The sequence below is a fragment of the Gouania willdenowi genome, chromosome 9 (assembly GCF_900634775.1).
Source record: "Gouania willdenowi chromosome 9, fGouWil2.1, whole genome shotgun sequence".
Lineage (NCBI taxonomy): Eukaryota > Metazoa > Chordata > Actinopteri > Blenniiformes > Gobiesocidae > Gouania > Gouania willdenowi.
In genome coordinates, this window is record NC_041052.1 from 37422779 (window position 1) to 37439659 (window position 16881).

The 16881-nt window shown below is 36.9% G+C and overlaps 1 protein-coding gene across 5 annotated transcripts in view; it reads left to right on the plus strand.

Annotated features, from left to right (window-relative positions):
• The window catches only part of aifm3 (AIF family member 3), a 39474-nt gene that overhangs the window by 17212 nt on the left and 5381 nt on the right, over positions 1 to 16881 (plus strand). For 3 of the 5 annotated variants that reach the window (XM_028457387.1, XM_028457386.1, XM_028457389.1), the window contains 14 exons: positions 589 to 698; positions 2340 to 2449; positions 2544 to 2588; positions 2672 to 2768; positions 4025 to 4137; positions 4424 to 4510; positions 5216 to 5307; positions 5393 to 5523; positions 6951 to 7066; positions 9683 to 9754; positions 11344 to 11407; positions 11474 to 11568; positions 13508 to 13622; positions 13703 to 13801. In XM_028457387.1, the coding sequence (XP_028313188.1) occupies positions 589 to 698; positions 2340 to 2449; positions 2544 to 2588; positions 2672 to 2768; positions 4025 to 4137; positions 4424 to 4510; positions 5216 to 5307; positions 5393 to 5523; positions 6951 to 7066; positions 9683 to 9754; positions 11344 to 11407; positions 11474 to 11568; positions 13508 to 13622; positions 13703 to 13801 (1346 nt within the window). The remainder of the gene's footprint in view (positions 1 to 588; positions 699 to 2339; positions 2450 to 2543; positions 2589 to 2671; positions 2769 to 4024; positions 4138 to 4423; positions 4511 to 5215; positions 5308 to 5392; positions 5524 to 6950; positions 7067 to 9682; positions 9755 to 11343; positions 11408 to 11473; positions 11569 to 13507; positions 13623 to 13702; positions 13802 to 16881) is intronic. The other 2 variants (XM_028457388.1, XM_028457390.1) reach the window with 1 other exon arrangement.

The window sequence follows — 16881 nt, forward strand, 5'->3', positions numbered from 1 at the left end:
TATTATGAGTAGTATGCGATTTCGAACACAGCCAGAGTATAGGCCACATACAACATTGAATCAAACATCATTTACTCCAAAAAGAAAGAGAAAAAGGTTGAAATTGCTCCCAGAAAGTTTGTTTTCATCGCCACTGTAAACACTAGCGTTGTATAAATTTTGGCGCATTGCATTGTGGGATGTTGAATGGCAGCGACAAGTGCAGAAAAGTGTTTTCACTTCATTCTGATATCATAAGAATACCGGGAACAAACTAGAATAAAAATGTAGTCAAGCCAACCACTATTCTCCTATTCTGTTAAACAAACAAACAAACAAACAAACAAACAAACACTTCTCTGTATCTGTTCACGGGACTCCATATCCCACAATGCAATGCGTAAAAATGCAGTGCTTAGACCTTTTTTCTCTCTTTTTGTGGTAAATAATGTTTCATTCATTGATCTATGAGGAATACGCCCCCTTCACACACCTTTAAAGTGACCCATTCATACGCTTAGATGTAAATATTCTCTGGAGCTTTTGCACATGATTGATAAAATGTGTCATAGTAACAGCTCAAATCTTTGTGGATTTGTCTGCCATCAGAATGCGAGAGGTAGATCTGGGGAGCGGCCGAGCTTTGTTGATCAAAGAACATGGGGAGTTTTCAGCCATGGGCCACAAATGCCCACATTATGGAGCCCCACTGGTCAAAGGTGAGAAAGACTTTTAGTAACAATCATAAAGGGATTCTCCACTGTTTTTACTGCGGACTGTTGAAGGACTCCCACCCAAAAGGACTTCTATACTCAGGGTTTGTGCATCTTCAATAGTCCGTGATTACTCGCTAACTTTAGCCACCAGAGCATCAGCTGCACACTGATGAAGAGAGAGTAAAGGTCCCTTAGAAGAGCTCTTCTTCTCTGCTTCATTGTCTACTACCAACCCCAGTGGTTACAGATTTCTTTGGACAGTTTTTATTTTCTTTCTGTAAACAGAAAAGGTCTACATCGGCATATTTGACTTTTCCTGTTTTTTTAGAGCAGCACAAGTTGTCATTTTGACCAAAAAAGCTGCTAAATTATCTAAAAACAGACTGAATATTTCACCCCAATAGAAAACAATGGGATGTTTACAGGTGGTGGGACCGTGTGACATCATCAGTCACATGATTTCAAAATGGCAGGACACAGGCTCTAAAACTGTATTGAATGCAATTAAATAAATATGGTGCAAAGTGATGCATTTTGTTTGGCATGGATCTTCTAATAAGTACATTTAAAAGATTTTAGGCCAAACTTGTAAAAACAGTGGACGATCCCTTTGAATAAATAAAGCAACAAATGTTTCTTTAGAACTTTATTTCACAGGTGTCAAGATCCAACATTGATATCAGGTATCGGTCCAATATTCAAGCAGTCAATTAATGTTGTTTTTCAGGGTCTTCAAATTTAATTTTTTAGTTAATTTAATCAATTGTAGAATATTCTTATGTTTAAGGTTAAAATGTATTAACTGATTGGTTAATAATAAATAATAATAATAAATCTCTGTTAGAGTATTATCACTTGGTGAAGCCTTTTCTAACATTCCACACTAGAAAACATACAAAACAAGTCATAAAAGTATGTATGACTCATGCGGATGCCGTATCGTATCGATATTGACCAATACTCAGTGCTGCAATATGATGATGCAAAATGATGGAAGTTCAACAATTCTTAAAGTCAAATGCTACACATGAACGTTATTGCTTTATGCTTAAGGATGCTCTAAGTGAATTACATACATTGTTTACACTGTAAGGTGAATTAGGGAACAATATTGATCTAATAGCACTTTTTCTTCAAAGAAATCAGTATTTTTTCTTCTTCGGGGGGTCTGTTCGTGCCTATCTCCAGCTTTCGTTGGGCATTAGACAGGGGTACACCCTGGACAGAGTGCTAGTCCAACGCAGGGCAACCACTCACACTCCCATTTACTCCTACGAGCAATTTATGGACTCCAATCAACCTAACATTCATGTTTTTTGGATTAAGGGAGGAAGCCGGAGTACCCAGAATAAACCTAGCACGGGGAGAACATCCAAACTCCACACAAAAGGACCCAAGTGTCCACCCCAGGGAATTGAACAATTTTAAAAATGTACATTTTACACTGTTGGATCTTGTGAAGGTTCTAAGTAGAGCTTCAAAATGCAAAAAGAAGAAATGACAGTGAGACAAAATATTTTTAAAGCTTTACTTTACAGTTCAAAAATGTAAATTCTGGCAATTTTTCAACTGGTCTTGAAATTTTGATCAGGAGTGTACATAAACCTGTGCTTTATGTGAATACGAACGTCAATGTGTTTCTAGGTGTGCTGTCTAAAGGCCACGTGCGCTGTCCGTGGCATGGTGCATGTTTCAACATCGCAACAGGAGACATTGAGGACTTCCCTGGTCTGGACAGCCTGCCCACCTTCCAGGTGACCCCCCCCCCCCCGCTGTCTCTTTACACACTCGCTACCTTATCATGCCTAGCAGTGCCATTAAAAACATCTTTGTGTCTGTTTGTTCCAGGTCAGAGTTGAAAAGGACAAAGTCATCATTCGTGCAAACAAGCAGGTAAACCCCATGAGAACGCAGCGTCTTTGGAGGCGAACAGACAACGATTGATTGATCTCAGATCTTTCTTTAAACATTTCCAGGCCCTCCAGTCACAGAAAAGGTCAAAGCCCATGGCTCGATGTTCAGCAGTGATTAACTCCAACACAAGCTTCAGCCACGTACTCATCATTGGCTCAGGTTGGTGTGTTTGTGTCTAACCTCATCTTCAGTCATTGCTATTTGTCCAAACTCCATTTGCAGTCTGAACGTAGCCTTTTAGGGTGCATTCACACCACAGCGGTTGTAACTCAGCAGACGCCTCTGAGGAAGACTGATGCAGTTTAGGACCCGAAACATGTCAGGAGATCAAAGTAAACATCCTGAAAAAAGTTGTCAGAATAAATTAAACCGTAAAGTATAAATCCACCCTAAAACCACTTTTTTCTGCTGAAATCATGTATGATTTGGTATGAAGTAATGTAGTTTATTGATCTTAGTCCCACTTTTTAGTCTTAAGTATTTTAATTTAGAATGTTTAATTTTAAAATGTCAGAGCGACTGCCCTCTATGGGTTGAACATTTGCTATTGCAATAAAATTTTGCCATTGGCTGATATTAGATCAGTGACATCTCTAACCGTCACTGTTAACCCCGCCCCTCCTATAAAAGAGGGGAGGAAGGACTAGGTAGAAGCATAGACTGTAAAAAGAATGGACGAAACAAGCTCCTCCAAAAGTGAAGCTTTTTTTTTTTTAGAGCTCCTCCTGCTGACTGGCTGCAGTATAGGTTATAAACCCCGCCTCCTCAATGTTAACTGATGGGACTTAGGTCAAACTGTAAAGTTAAATACTCATCACATAATTTTTTTCCAAACCTAAACTCTGCTGTAATCATCAGTTATTATCACCCGACATTGTGTTCAAGTGCTCATTTTTCCGTAAAGTTTGTTTTAAATAAGTTATTTGAGGTTGAAATATGGGATTTGACATAATATATTACAATGATTGACAGCCGATGATTGGGCAGTATGCTAAATGGGCGGGGCGTGTTACCAGGGCTCCTCTCGCAGGACCCTACTGCGCAGACTCTGGTGCCAAATGACGTCAAATTTGCAAGATGGCACCGCCCCAAACGCTGTATTTTGGCTTCAAGAATGTTGAGTGGGAACTATGGAGGACGTCACGTCTATTCTTTTTACAATCTATGGGTAGAAGCAGAACTGTGCAGCGCTGTGGGGGCGGGGCTGTTGTGACTGGGCGTATCTTAACTACTCTAGGAGCAACGCCCATAATCAAGGCATTTTTTAAATTTCCCCCTAGTGGCAGGTCAGCAAAAACCTGGGGGTGTACTTACACTTTAACACATTATTCAAAAAGAAGACAAAAATAACTGGCTGGAGTTATTATTTAGTGTCTTATTCACTGTTTTTCATGAGCTGTTGCACATGTTGGCAGGTCCAGCAGGTCTGGTTTGTGCTGAGACACTGAGGCAGGAGGGCTTCACTGATCGTATCGTCATGTGCACGACGGACCGTCATCCACCATATGACAGGCCTAAACTGAGTAAGGTTTGTACACAGAGCTGAACAGCACACACTGAGCACTGAGCTGCTTTGGTCAGTGTGACTTTAAAGCAACAGGACTTTAATGAATCCAGTGCATACACGCGTGGATTCACCTGAACTCTCTTATTAGTCCCAATAGTAATAAATACAATCTTTTCTGTTGGTTTCCGACGACAGTAATCACCAACGCAGACACATTTCCCTTGAAGAAGCCAGGGTGGAAGATGGCTTCTGTGGATTTGTCTTTTGCGTTTAGTTCCTTACTCAGCACTAATTCACTGATCTCTAGTCTTTAGAAAGCACAGCAGAGCAGCTCAGACTGCGCTCCACCGACTTCCTGCAGGACCACGACATCGAACTGTTCACAGAAAAAGAGGTGAGAGCTTGAATCATAATATTTGTTACTAAATTATTCATTTAATTGATAATTTAGGTCACGGGAAATAAGAAAAACATACTTCACATGTTCAGTAAATGGATGCTGGATACAAACAGTGCTGTATCACTGTCAAGTGTGATGGATACAAAAAGGGGGCACAGAAGGGTGTAGGAAAAAAAATGATTTGATGATACTGTATATTGCAATATTTCACGGCGCGATAATCGTATGAATCCAAAAAATGTCCAAATTGATTTTTTAAATTAAAAAACATTTAATTTTGCTAACATATGCATAGCATGTAAATATCCGGTCACTAGGTGTCAGTGAACCACATCAGATCTTGTTAAACTACCTCACTCCTCAATGCATTTTAGATGAAGTTGATTGCACTTTATTTTCATAAAACATACTGTACACTTTTATAGATGTAAGTGGTTACTTTATTAAAAAAAAAAAAATTAATAATAATAATTTACCACTTGTTTTTTATATTGGTACTCCGTCTTTGGCCCCTGAACTAAAATGAGTTGACGCCCCTGTTTTATTCTATTACTTTTTTTGGATTGGCCTTTTTTGCAACTTTATATATATTGATAATTGTAAATATCTCTCTTTTTACCTCATAAAACAGAGTTGTTCATTATTTTCTACTGTAATGAATGTCCTGCTGGTGTGAAAGTGTAACCAGCTTTGTTTTAGGTTGTGGCAATCGATGTGAAAACACAGTGTGTCACCTTTGAAGATGGCTTCAGAATGGAGTACCGGAAATTGTTTATTGCCACAGGAAGCAAGTAAGGAGCATTTTTGGTTACATGGTAAAAAAAAAATTTGATATCGTAACCTGACCTGAAATTTATTGTATTTTTGTCTTGAAAGACCAAAACCAATGAACTACAAGGGCAAAGACATAAGAAATGTCTTTTACCTCAGGACACCTGAAGATGCTAACAGCGTAGCGAAGCTAGCTAACAACAAGAACGCCGTCATTGTGGGAACATCGTTTGTTGGTGAGATACATATCTGACCGTTGTGTCAATTAAATGTTGCAACCAAAGATAAAATGTATTATTTCATTAACAGAAATTGAGTTTAGGTTTTTTTTACTTTTACATATTCTTGGGATTTATTTGGTGTGTGCTGTACTACGACACTGTTTAACTTTTTAATGCGTATATCTCCATGATAATTTAGGCTGAACAGCTAACCTGATCAGGAGTAGGTTAAATGCTGGATTAGATTCAAGCCAGCATAAAGCTCCGCCTCCTGACCAATCAGTTCTCTTACTGAGCCTTTATTAAATAAGCCCCTAAAACGTATCCTTCCTCTTGTGTTAGCTTTCTGTTTGCATCTCTTATGATAACAGGTCAGTTTTGACGCATGTCTTAAATGTCATCTTAAAAAATATAATCCGTCATCCAATCTGTTTTTAATCTCTTGGTTACCTTGTTAGGCTGCCTGCTCAATAAAAATATTGGTTTTAATATTTTTGATGGGGGCGTCTGAGCCTTTTTTTCTGTCACTATACACCTGGGGTTTTTTTTAAATGGTAGAATGATCCTCAAAAGACATGTTGAAAAGTTGATTTGAAACACATTTTAATAAATGTTCATTACATATTTATTTATTTATTTATTGGAGGATATGCCCCTTGAGATGGAACATCTCGTTTTCGAGGGGGTCCTCAACTTACATAAAATGACAGATACAGCAGAGCAGACAATACAAGAATTCAATATTTAAAAAATAATAAATACAACAAAATATAGATAGACACACACACACATACACACCCACACACACACAGTATACATTTAACAGTTGATCAAAACAGTAAATATTTTATACAAAAATAAATAAGTAATAATAGTGATATCATTAATAGTAGCTATCTAATGATAGTAAAAACTTTCATTAGATTAAATGAATAAAAAAGGTTTAGGTTACATAGCCTATAATCAAAAACACTGACAGATATTCTGGAGATATACAGTATGTGTAAGATATGGAACCGTAACATGGTCCCACAGGTTTGTGTTTGATTAAATTGTAAATGACTGTTTTTATAGAATTTCCATTACAATTATGTTTACAATATTAACAGATTTTTTTTCAATTTCAATTACAATTATAATTACACCATAATTGAACTTATTTATCAATTACATGATTACAACTATAATTGACCCCAGCCCTGGTTACTAGTAGTACTAGTGAAGTTTTTACTACTAGTTTACTCGTTAATAAACAGCTTTCCACTCCTACATAGACGTATTGTTACTTTACTGCACTGCTGTTATTTGTCCAGCCTCTAATTTTGTCAAAATAACGTTTTACACAAACATTCATAATCAGTGTGTGCTCTAAAGATGTTTTCGTTGACCTCTACAGCCTTCACTATGTGCTGCGTATGTGATGTACTTGGTTGTGTGGACAGGCATGGAGGTGGCTGCAGCTCTCACAGACAAGGCCCACTCCGTCTCCGTCATCGGCATCGAGCCTGTCACGTTCAAAAAAGCTCTCGGGGAAAAAGTGGGAAAAGCCATAATGAAGGTAGTAACATCAGCATAATAATACCAGCATATTCACGTTGTCTTCTTTTTGAATGATATGATAAGTTTTAATTTATTCCGACAACTTGCTGAAGTTGTTACGTGGAAGTCAAGGACGTGTCAAAGCGATCAGCAGACGCCTCTGAAGAATACTGGCAGTTGACAGTTGAAACATGTCAGGAGATCAAAGTAAATTTCCTCAAAAAAAAAGTTGTCTGAATAAATTAAACTGTACGTAATTCAGACTCATGGGAAATTTGGCTTTTTAGATCAAGCTGTGACCTCTGAGAACCAGGTTTGGGGTCAATTACATTTTTCAATTACAATTACACCTTCAATTATCCATGTTTAATTACAACTCGATTATGATTATGGTGACGGGCATTTTTCATCCAATTTGTTTCTGATTTCGTGGTTACCTTGTTAGGCTTCTTAATCAATGAAAATATTGGTATTAATATTTTTCTTAATCAATGAAAATATTGGTATTAGTATTTTTGGTGTGGGTGTCTGAGCTTGTTTTGGTGCAATTATACCCTCGATTTCCATTTATTTAAATGGTAAAATTATCTTTAAGAGAACTGACAGGTTGTGGGAAATGATCTGAAACATATTTCAATATTTTTAAGCCATAGAATTGTAACATGGTTTCACAGTTTTGCATTTAATTAAAGGTCCCATATCGTGCTATTTTTCACCCATCTCCATTTATTCTAAGAACCCCAAAAACATAGTATTTGAGGTTTATTTTCCCAAACTCGCCTGTTTTCCAGAGTTTTAGCCTCTGAAAAGTCATTTTCTTGAGCAACTCTACACAAACAGGCTGATTTGTGGCCTACTTATGCATATTCATGAGTGGGCGTGTCTATAGACGGGACACTGACTTCCTCCTCCCACCCACTCCATAGCTGAGCTCATGCTGCTTTATAAACATGAGACAGAGCGTGGGGGCGGGGCATCTGCCGGTACATACATAAATTGTAGAAAATACATACTGTACATAGCACTGCGCGAAGAATGCTGAAATGCTCACCTTTGTGGGCGTGTTTGTTTACATGTCAATCACAGCAGAGAGCTTCCTGGAGGCGCGGCTTCTCCAGCTCAGTGCCGCGTCAAATTTGTCATCAAAGTGGGAACGTGTCATCAAATTGTAGCGAGGTGTTTGGGCTCACCCTGTAGTAAGAAAGGAGCAAAAAAACACACTTTAGACATGTGTATGAAACCATAATAGCACTTTATGATGTTTAAAGCACAGAAAAGTCAATTTAGCTTGACATGGGCCCTTTAAATTGTAAATGAGATATGTTATAGAATTTTCATGCCAATTAATATTACAAAGTCAATTATCTGAACTCATTTCAATTACGATTACAACAGCAACAGATATTTTTCAATTACAATTACAGTTGTAACTAGGAAAGCACTGAGAGCGCAGACCTCCGCCATGCAGCTCATTTCCACCCATATTGTGATTTTCACCCTATGTTGTAGTTCTACATTGATTTTATATACACTATTAGATTCATTGATAATCAAAACATACCTTTAGTATTTAAAATAACAATGACATTATTAATTGTCAAATAGTTATTAAAATATTGCAACTCATGCTCTGTGAGGTTATATTTTTGTTCTTTTTGTTCTTTTTTATTTCAAAAGTAAAACATTTGCAAACTTTGCCATCTTAACCGTCGACATTAAACATAATTATGTCATAATTGTAATTAATTATCAGAATCAGAATCAGAAATGTTTTAATGGCCATGTACAGTTTTAAGGACAGTACAAGGAATTTGTCTTGGTAGTTGGTGCACGAAAAAAAAACAAAAAACAAAGAAACAACCCAGCAACAATAATAATAATAATGATAAATATAAAGGATGAGGGATAAATAAAGGATAGATAGAGAATAAAGGATAAAAAGGATAAATATAAATATATATATATATATATATATATATACAGTGCAGCAGATAATGTCATCATGGAGGGGATGATCGGGTGGGGGGGGGGGGGTTCAGTGGGTGACTGGGGATGTGTTCATGTGGATGGTGGCAGAGGGAAAGAAGCTGTTTTTGTGTCTGGAGGTTCTGGTCCTGATGGACCGAAACCTCCTTCCAGAAGGGAGAGATTGAAACCGTTTATGACCGGGGTGGGAGGGGTCAGCCACAATCTTTCCTGCACGCCTCAAAATCCTGGAGGCGTACAGGTCCTGGAGGGAGGGCAGATTGCAGTCGATGACCTTCTCTGCAGAGTGGATGATACGCTGCAGTCTGGCCTTGTCCTTGGCCGTAGCTGCAACGTACCAGATGGTGATGAGGAGCAGAGGATGGACTGGATGATGGAGCTGTAGAAGTTCACCATCATCTTTGTTGGCAGACTGAACTTCTTCAGCTGCCGCAGGAAGTACATCAATTACGCTATTACAATTGTAATTGACCCCAACACTGCTGAGAACCTATCTCCAGCTTTCTCCAAGACATGATTCTATTCATCAAAAAATCCTAAAAAAAGATCCTCCCATTAGCAGCAATCAATTGCATCAACACATGAGAATCCAGATGTTACTTAGTGCTCCTGTTTTAATGCCTGTGCTGTGGTTCCTGTGTCTCTGCAGCTGTTTGAGGCCAACAGGGTGAAGTTCTACATGCTGAACGAGGTGTCAGAGATGATTGGCCATCATGGACAGGTATTCAGAAAGTGAGAGACACTGCCTGACCTGGTGATTTTTTTGCTTATCCTTTCTGTTGATTAAAGAAACAAAATGGGTTAAAAGTGACCGAAAATGGTGGTGAAATGGAATTTTAAAAACCACAGAAATTAATAGTAATGCATCAATTTTATATAGCGCTTTTTTGGACACTCATAGACACTTTACAGAATTAAGGGATTATTCTTGCCCAAGGACACAATGACAGATACCACTTGGGTGACTGCCAATTCTCAGCAGACCCAGCCCTGCTTAGCTTCCAAGATCTAACGGGATCGGGCAATGACAGGCTGGTATGGCCACAAATTGGTTAAAAGTTGCAAATTAGAGTGGCCAAAAAAAGACAGAAAAAGTGGTAAAAGGGTTCAAAGTGTCAATATTGGCTTAAAAGTGGCAAAAATGGGGTTGGGGTATTGTGCGGTAATTTAAAAAGTAGGAACAATTAGTTTAAACTGGCATGACAAATCATAAACGGGGTTAATTTGGCAAAAATAAGCATGAAATATGGTGAAAAGAGGTTAAAAGTGACAATAATGGGTCAACATATGCAACAGGTAGGTAAAGTTGTGGAAAGGGTTTAAAAGTGTCGAAAAATTGCAGAAAAGGCATTTAAAATTGACGGAGTAGTGGTAGAATATGGAGTAATGTAGAAAAAATTTATTAAAAGGAGCAAAAATATGGCATGAAAAAGTGATGAAAATAGGTTAAAATTAGGGATGTAACAATATGGATTTTTTTAGGGCCGATACCGATTTTTTTTCCATCAGCCTTAGCCGATGACCTATGCGGACTGCCGGTTTTCTTGAGCCGATATTTGGAGCCGATACTACTTTTGCTCCCTCAATTTACATCATAAAAATTATGCAATGATGATAACAAATGGTTTGCAACTCAATTTGTTAAAAAAGGAACATTTATTGAAATTAACAAAAGTGAGATAGAACAAGAACAAGTAAAAAATGTTTAACAAATATTAAAAACAGGTGATGCAGAATAAGAATGAGTAAAAAATGTTTAACAAATATTAAAAACAGGTGATGCAGAATAAGAATGAGTAAAAAATGTTTAACAAATATTAAAAACAGGTGATGTAGAACAAGAACAAGTAAAAAATATTTCTGCTCTCTGTATATAATGCGGATCGGCGAACGCAGCAGCCTGCATCGGCCGATGCCGATACACGTAAAAAATGCAAAAATTGGCCGATAATATCGGCCAGCTGATGTATCGGCCTATCACGCGTTAAAATATGGCAAGTTTGGTGTAGTTGCAGAAAAAGGGTAAAAATAAGCAAAGTATACACAGTAAATATACACAAAATGACTCAAAAACACAATTTCATGTAATCCTGCAAACAGACCACCAGTGAAAATGTGACCTCCTTGTTGGCTGTAACTGTCAAAGCTTTGCCTCAAGCATGTACATTATGATATGATCAAAACAGCATCGAAGACCTTTGTGGCAAAACAAGAGGTTTATTATTCGAGACCTAGATATGATGTAATTTTTGATTAAAATCCCGATTTAATTCTGAAAACAGTCCACCTGTTTTTGATGTTGTCTTGTAGCTCAAGGAGGTCGTACTGAAGAGTGGAAAGGTCCTGCGTGCTGATGTGTGTGTCATCGGAGCAGGTGATGAAAACTGTCCTCTGTGTGTGTGTGTGTGAGCATGTTTAACCCACTCCACCTTGTCTGCAGGAAGCGTTCCTGCGACTGGTTTCCTGAAGCAGAGCGGCATCCACTTGGACTCCAAAGGCTTCATCACAGTGAATAAGGTTGTGTGTAAACGTGAGGTGAAGTGTGTTTGATGTGTTCATGTCAGGGTTGGGGTCAATTACAATTGTTATCTCTTAACTGATCATTTATTACAGCTAGTGCAGTGCCTGTAGGAAGTATGTGTTGCTATAGAAAAGTGGGAGGTTAAGTAGCTTTTTCATGGATGGTTAAATGAGGTTGTATTTGAAGGTGTGTTTGCTTTTTTTAGCCATTAGGAAAAAGCAAAATTAGTAATGCAACAGCATGATATTTGAAAGTGTTTTGAAGGCTAAATCTGGTTAGATTTCTATTTTGAGGATAATTATGTATGGTATGCATGTATTGTCAAATATTGTATTAAGTATGAATATGTTATCCATTATGGTTATGCTGTTGCATTGGTGTTAAACACAAACCCTTAATATGTTTAAACAAACATGTTAAGTTTCGAATAATTGGTTTTAAGACAGAATTTGGTAAGGTAGATGGCGGCTGTTGTAGCACAATGATTATTTTATTAGAATGAGAAATTGTTCAGTAATGGTGAGGGTTAGTGTTAGTGACAGTCATTTAAATTTTACCACATTCACAATTTGTCATGCCCTTTATTTGCCAAAATGACAACAAAAAAAAACTAATTTTAATCCAATTGCACAACTTGCACAACTAATTACTCCAAAAACAAAAGTAAATGACAGAAAATACACAAAATGTAAACAAAAGTACACAAAATGACAACAAATACAAAGTGACAACAAAAATACACTAAATTAGCACTAAAACACACCAAATGAACAAAAAAAGTCATATTGAACTAGGCAAGACCTGTATTCGCAAGGCAAATACGTATTTGGCAATTGAAAATTAGTTATCTAATGCAGAGAAAACAGAAGACTGACCTTGACCTTAAATATGAACTTTAGTGAAGGTCAAGGTCACACATTGAATGGAAATGTTGTTCAATGGTACCAGTCTGAGCACTATGTCTAAATTTGTGGCCAAGTTATAGGGAAAAAGTTTTTTTTTTTGGTAACGTCATTAACTTTGACCCCTACCGATCTTTCTACTGCTAGGTCGTACAGCTTCGGTCCTACAAAATAAAATACTCCACTTGAGATGAGCTTTTCAGAAATGTAAGCATCATTCTTGTACGATAAATATTCGTAGAGATTTGGAAAATTTTGGTTTTTGACACTTGACGCGACAGTTCTGTAGTGTGGCTTGTTTAGGGTTAGGACGTACCCAGCAATCGATCCAACTGTGCTTTTCATGCTGTTCTGAGAAGTAGAGAATGTAGTGACTCCCAAAATGAGTATTATAATAAAAATAAAAGCTATAAAATAAAAATATATCGATACAGGCGATTGGAATTTCCTATATCCTCAAAATAGAAATCTCGATATATCTTGACTCTCGATGTATTGCCCAGGTCTACTGGGAACGATGTTACATTTCTATGGCTTACACATACGTAGTTAACAATCATTAAAATATGTTTCATATCAACTACCCGTCAGTTCTCTTGAGGATGATTTTACCATTTAAAAAAAAATTTAAATAAAAAATTGAAGGGCATACTGACAGAAAAAAGGCCATACCAAAAATATTGATGCCAATGTTTTCATGGATTAGGAAGCATAAAAAGGTAACTAAGAAATTAAAAACAAATTAGATGATTTTTTAGTGTATTTTACAGCTGATTTAAGACATGGGTCGTTATTGTAAGAGATGCTAACAGAAAGCTGACATAAGAGGAATGTTACGTTTTATAGGTTTATAATTTAATTTGAACTTTAGGAATTGAGAATGTAATTGCAATTGACGTTTAGGGGAAATACAATAATTGTAATTGCGATTGCAATTGGAAAAAACGTTGGTCACCGTAATCATAATTGAGTTGGAATTGAACATGGATGATTGAAGATGTAATTGCAATTGAAAAATGTAATTGACCCCAACCCCCCCCCCCCCTTCCAGACGATGCAGACCAACGTTGACGGGGTGTTTGCAGGAGGAGACGTGGTCATGTTCCCTTTCCCACCACGCAATAAGAAAGTGAACATCCCTCACTGGCAAATGGCTCACGTACACGGTCGGTATGACACAGTAATGGACCATTACTGGTGTTAAAGCCATGTTTCTTACTAATTGTCTTCTATTGCACATTAACAGGAAGGGTAGCAGCTCTCAGCATGATGGGCAGAGCCTCCGAGATCAAAACTGTGCCTTACTTCTGGTCAGCCATGTTTGGCAAAACCATTCGCTATGCAGGTGAGATGTTCTCTGTGCTATCTGACCCAGTAGACTACACCAGGGGTTCTCAACCTTTGGATCAGGACCCCATTAGCTGTCACAAGATACTGCGAGGGGGTCGTTCACATTCATGATTTGTCATGCCCATTATTTGTCAGTTTAAGCTAAATAATCCTACTATTTTCTGCCACTTTTAAGCCAATATTGACACTTTTTCTGTCTGTTTTTAGCCACTCTAATTTGCCACTTTTAACCAATTTCTTTGGTTTTTAAAATCCCATTTCACCACCTTTTCCAGCATTTTTGGTCACTTTTAACCCATTTTATTTCTGAGTAAAACAAGGATTTACATCTTTAAGATGACTATATACTATGGTGCAAATAATACATTTCCTGGATAACAGTGGATATTATTCAGATAAATAAATAAATGTGGTTATCACAGATTCATAGAACAATGGACCATCATTTTGCTGACTTTATGGATGGACCCCAAAAATCTCTCCCCTTTATTCCCCCTAATAGATGACCCTGTCTCCACATGACTGTTCTTCAATGTTCATGTCTGTGTTCAACCACCTTCAAGTACAGTGGGGGTCCTTGGTCTCTGGAAGCTTTATTTTGGGGGTTGCGGTTGCAAATTGTCAATGTGGTTAAATTGGCAAAAATAAACATAAAATGTGGATGAAAAGAGCTACAAAGTGACAATAATTGGTCAACATATTTGACAAAAGTAGTGGAAAGGGTTTATAAGTGCCGAAAATGTCTTGAAAGTGAAAAAAATGCATTTAAAACAGCAAAAATATGGTACGAAAAAGTGATGGAAAAAGGTTAAAATTTGACCAGTTTGGTGCAGTTGCAGAAAAAGGGTAAAAAATAAGCAAAACTTGGCTCAAATTATTAAAAGAATATTCTGTTTCTTGAAGGCATCTGGCGACCCCCTCACAGTGTTTCATGACAACAAATAGGGTCCTGACCTTAAGCTTGAGAACCACTGTTCTACAGGACTCCATATCCCACAATGCAATGCACAAAACTTTTCTGCAGTTTAAGTCACATGACCATATGTCAGCCAACCCATTGTCACATGGATATATCTGGGATAGGAATGTACCTTCAAACTGTATACAAATAATCACAAGTGTTATGTGTTCACTTCATCACCACCAAGTCATCACGGACATGAGGCCTGGATTATCACCATCATGTACCTCCCCCTTGTGGCTTACTGCAGTACAATAAGTCATATAATGTAAACAAGGGTAGGTTTCAATTGTAATTGTAATCGTGTAATTCAGAGGTAGGTAACTTTTATCACAGCAGGGCCACAAAAATGTGTTTGATCAGAGCACCACATGGTCAACATTCATGTCAGCATTTAGAATAATGAGCATTAATACAGGGAAGAACAACGAGTTTTTATAGTAATTTTGTGTGTTTTTCTCTCATTCTGTGTATGTTTGTTGTTGTCTTGCTCGTATTGAGACATTTTGTGCATTTCTGTAATCCTCTTGTGTATTTTTCCTGTAAAATGCATGTTTTTGGAGTCATATTGTGTATTTGTGCTGCCATTTTGCATTTGTTAGAGTAATTTTTATGTATTTCCGTTGTTGTTTTGCTTGTTTGTTAGTGCTGTGGGTTTGCTGAGTCATTTTTGTGTTTTTTTTGCCTTTCGGTGGACTTTTGTTGTTAATTTCTGTAATTGTATATATTTCCTGCATAATTTTGTGTATTACTGTTGTCGTTTTGTTAATTTTTGTTGTAGTTTTGTGTTTTTTTGGACTATTTTCTCTGTTTTTCTCTTGTATTTTACTGTATTTTTCTGCAATGTTGTAATTATTTGTATTTTTATGTGTTCTTGCTTTTGTTTTGTGTATTTTTCTGTTATTTTGTACGTTTACATTTTTGGGGGCCGCATGAAATTAGACCGAGGGCCGCATGTGGCCCCCGGGTCGCCAGTTGCCTATGTCTGGGGTAACTGATAATTGCATACAATTATGACATAATTATAATTGTAATTAGAACAAATCTTTTTTATTGTAATTGTAATTGAATTCAGATAACTGTCTTTGTAATTTGAATTGGAATGAACATCCTATAAGAACTGTCGTTTACAATTTAATCAAACCAAGTTACAATTCTATGGCTTACACACATGTAGTTAACATCGATTACAATAGGTTTCATATCAAGTTTACCTATTAGTTTTCTTGATGATCATTTTACCATTAAAAAAATTAAAGGGATGTAAACGTAGAGTAAAATTGTAATAATAATAATATTAGCTCGGATTTATATAGCGCTTTGTAAAAGTGAGATTATGGAGGACGAAGAGTGCCACAATTAAATAAATATATAAATACACCTTTCATTAATTAATTAAAAGTGTCAATAATTAATTAAATATGTCAATAATTAATTAAATCAATTTTACATTTTATTTTCATTCGGAAAAGTATGAAGTATAAATATTTCAATATTTATTTAATGGTCTGGTGTTGCAGCACTTCATGAATTAATTTTATCTGTCAAACTCGCTCTTCAAAGTGTGAGGGGGCGGAGTTAACGTCAATCCATCAAAATCCATTGCTTTGGTCTTCACTCTTTCCAATCCTGGTGGCTGTGACAATGGAGGATGTCCATGAACTTTCCAGGGAGTTGATTTCAGACCTCGCTGAGCATGTAGACACAGGAATATCATACAAAACCAATGTATAGATTGTATAGCACCACCCAGTGTATCACAATAATGTTTACTAGCTCTGCCTCAATCCATTGTCAGGGATCGATTGAGCTTGACTTGATGTGCAGGTAACCAATCAAGTGTTAGGAAACCGCCTCCAACAGACTGTGACGAGCGAGTTTGACAGATCAAATTAATTCATGAAGTGCTGCAACACCAGATCATGAAATAAATAAACTAAAAAGGGAAATTTTTATACTTTATACTTTTCAGATTGAAAATGAAATGTAAAATGGATTTAATTAAATATTGGCACATTTAAATAATTATTGACGTTTTTAATTAATTAATTAATTAATTAATGAACAATGTATTTATTTATTTAATTGTGGCACTCCTCGTCCTCCATATCAGA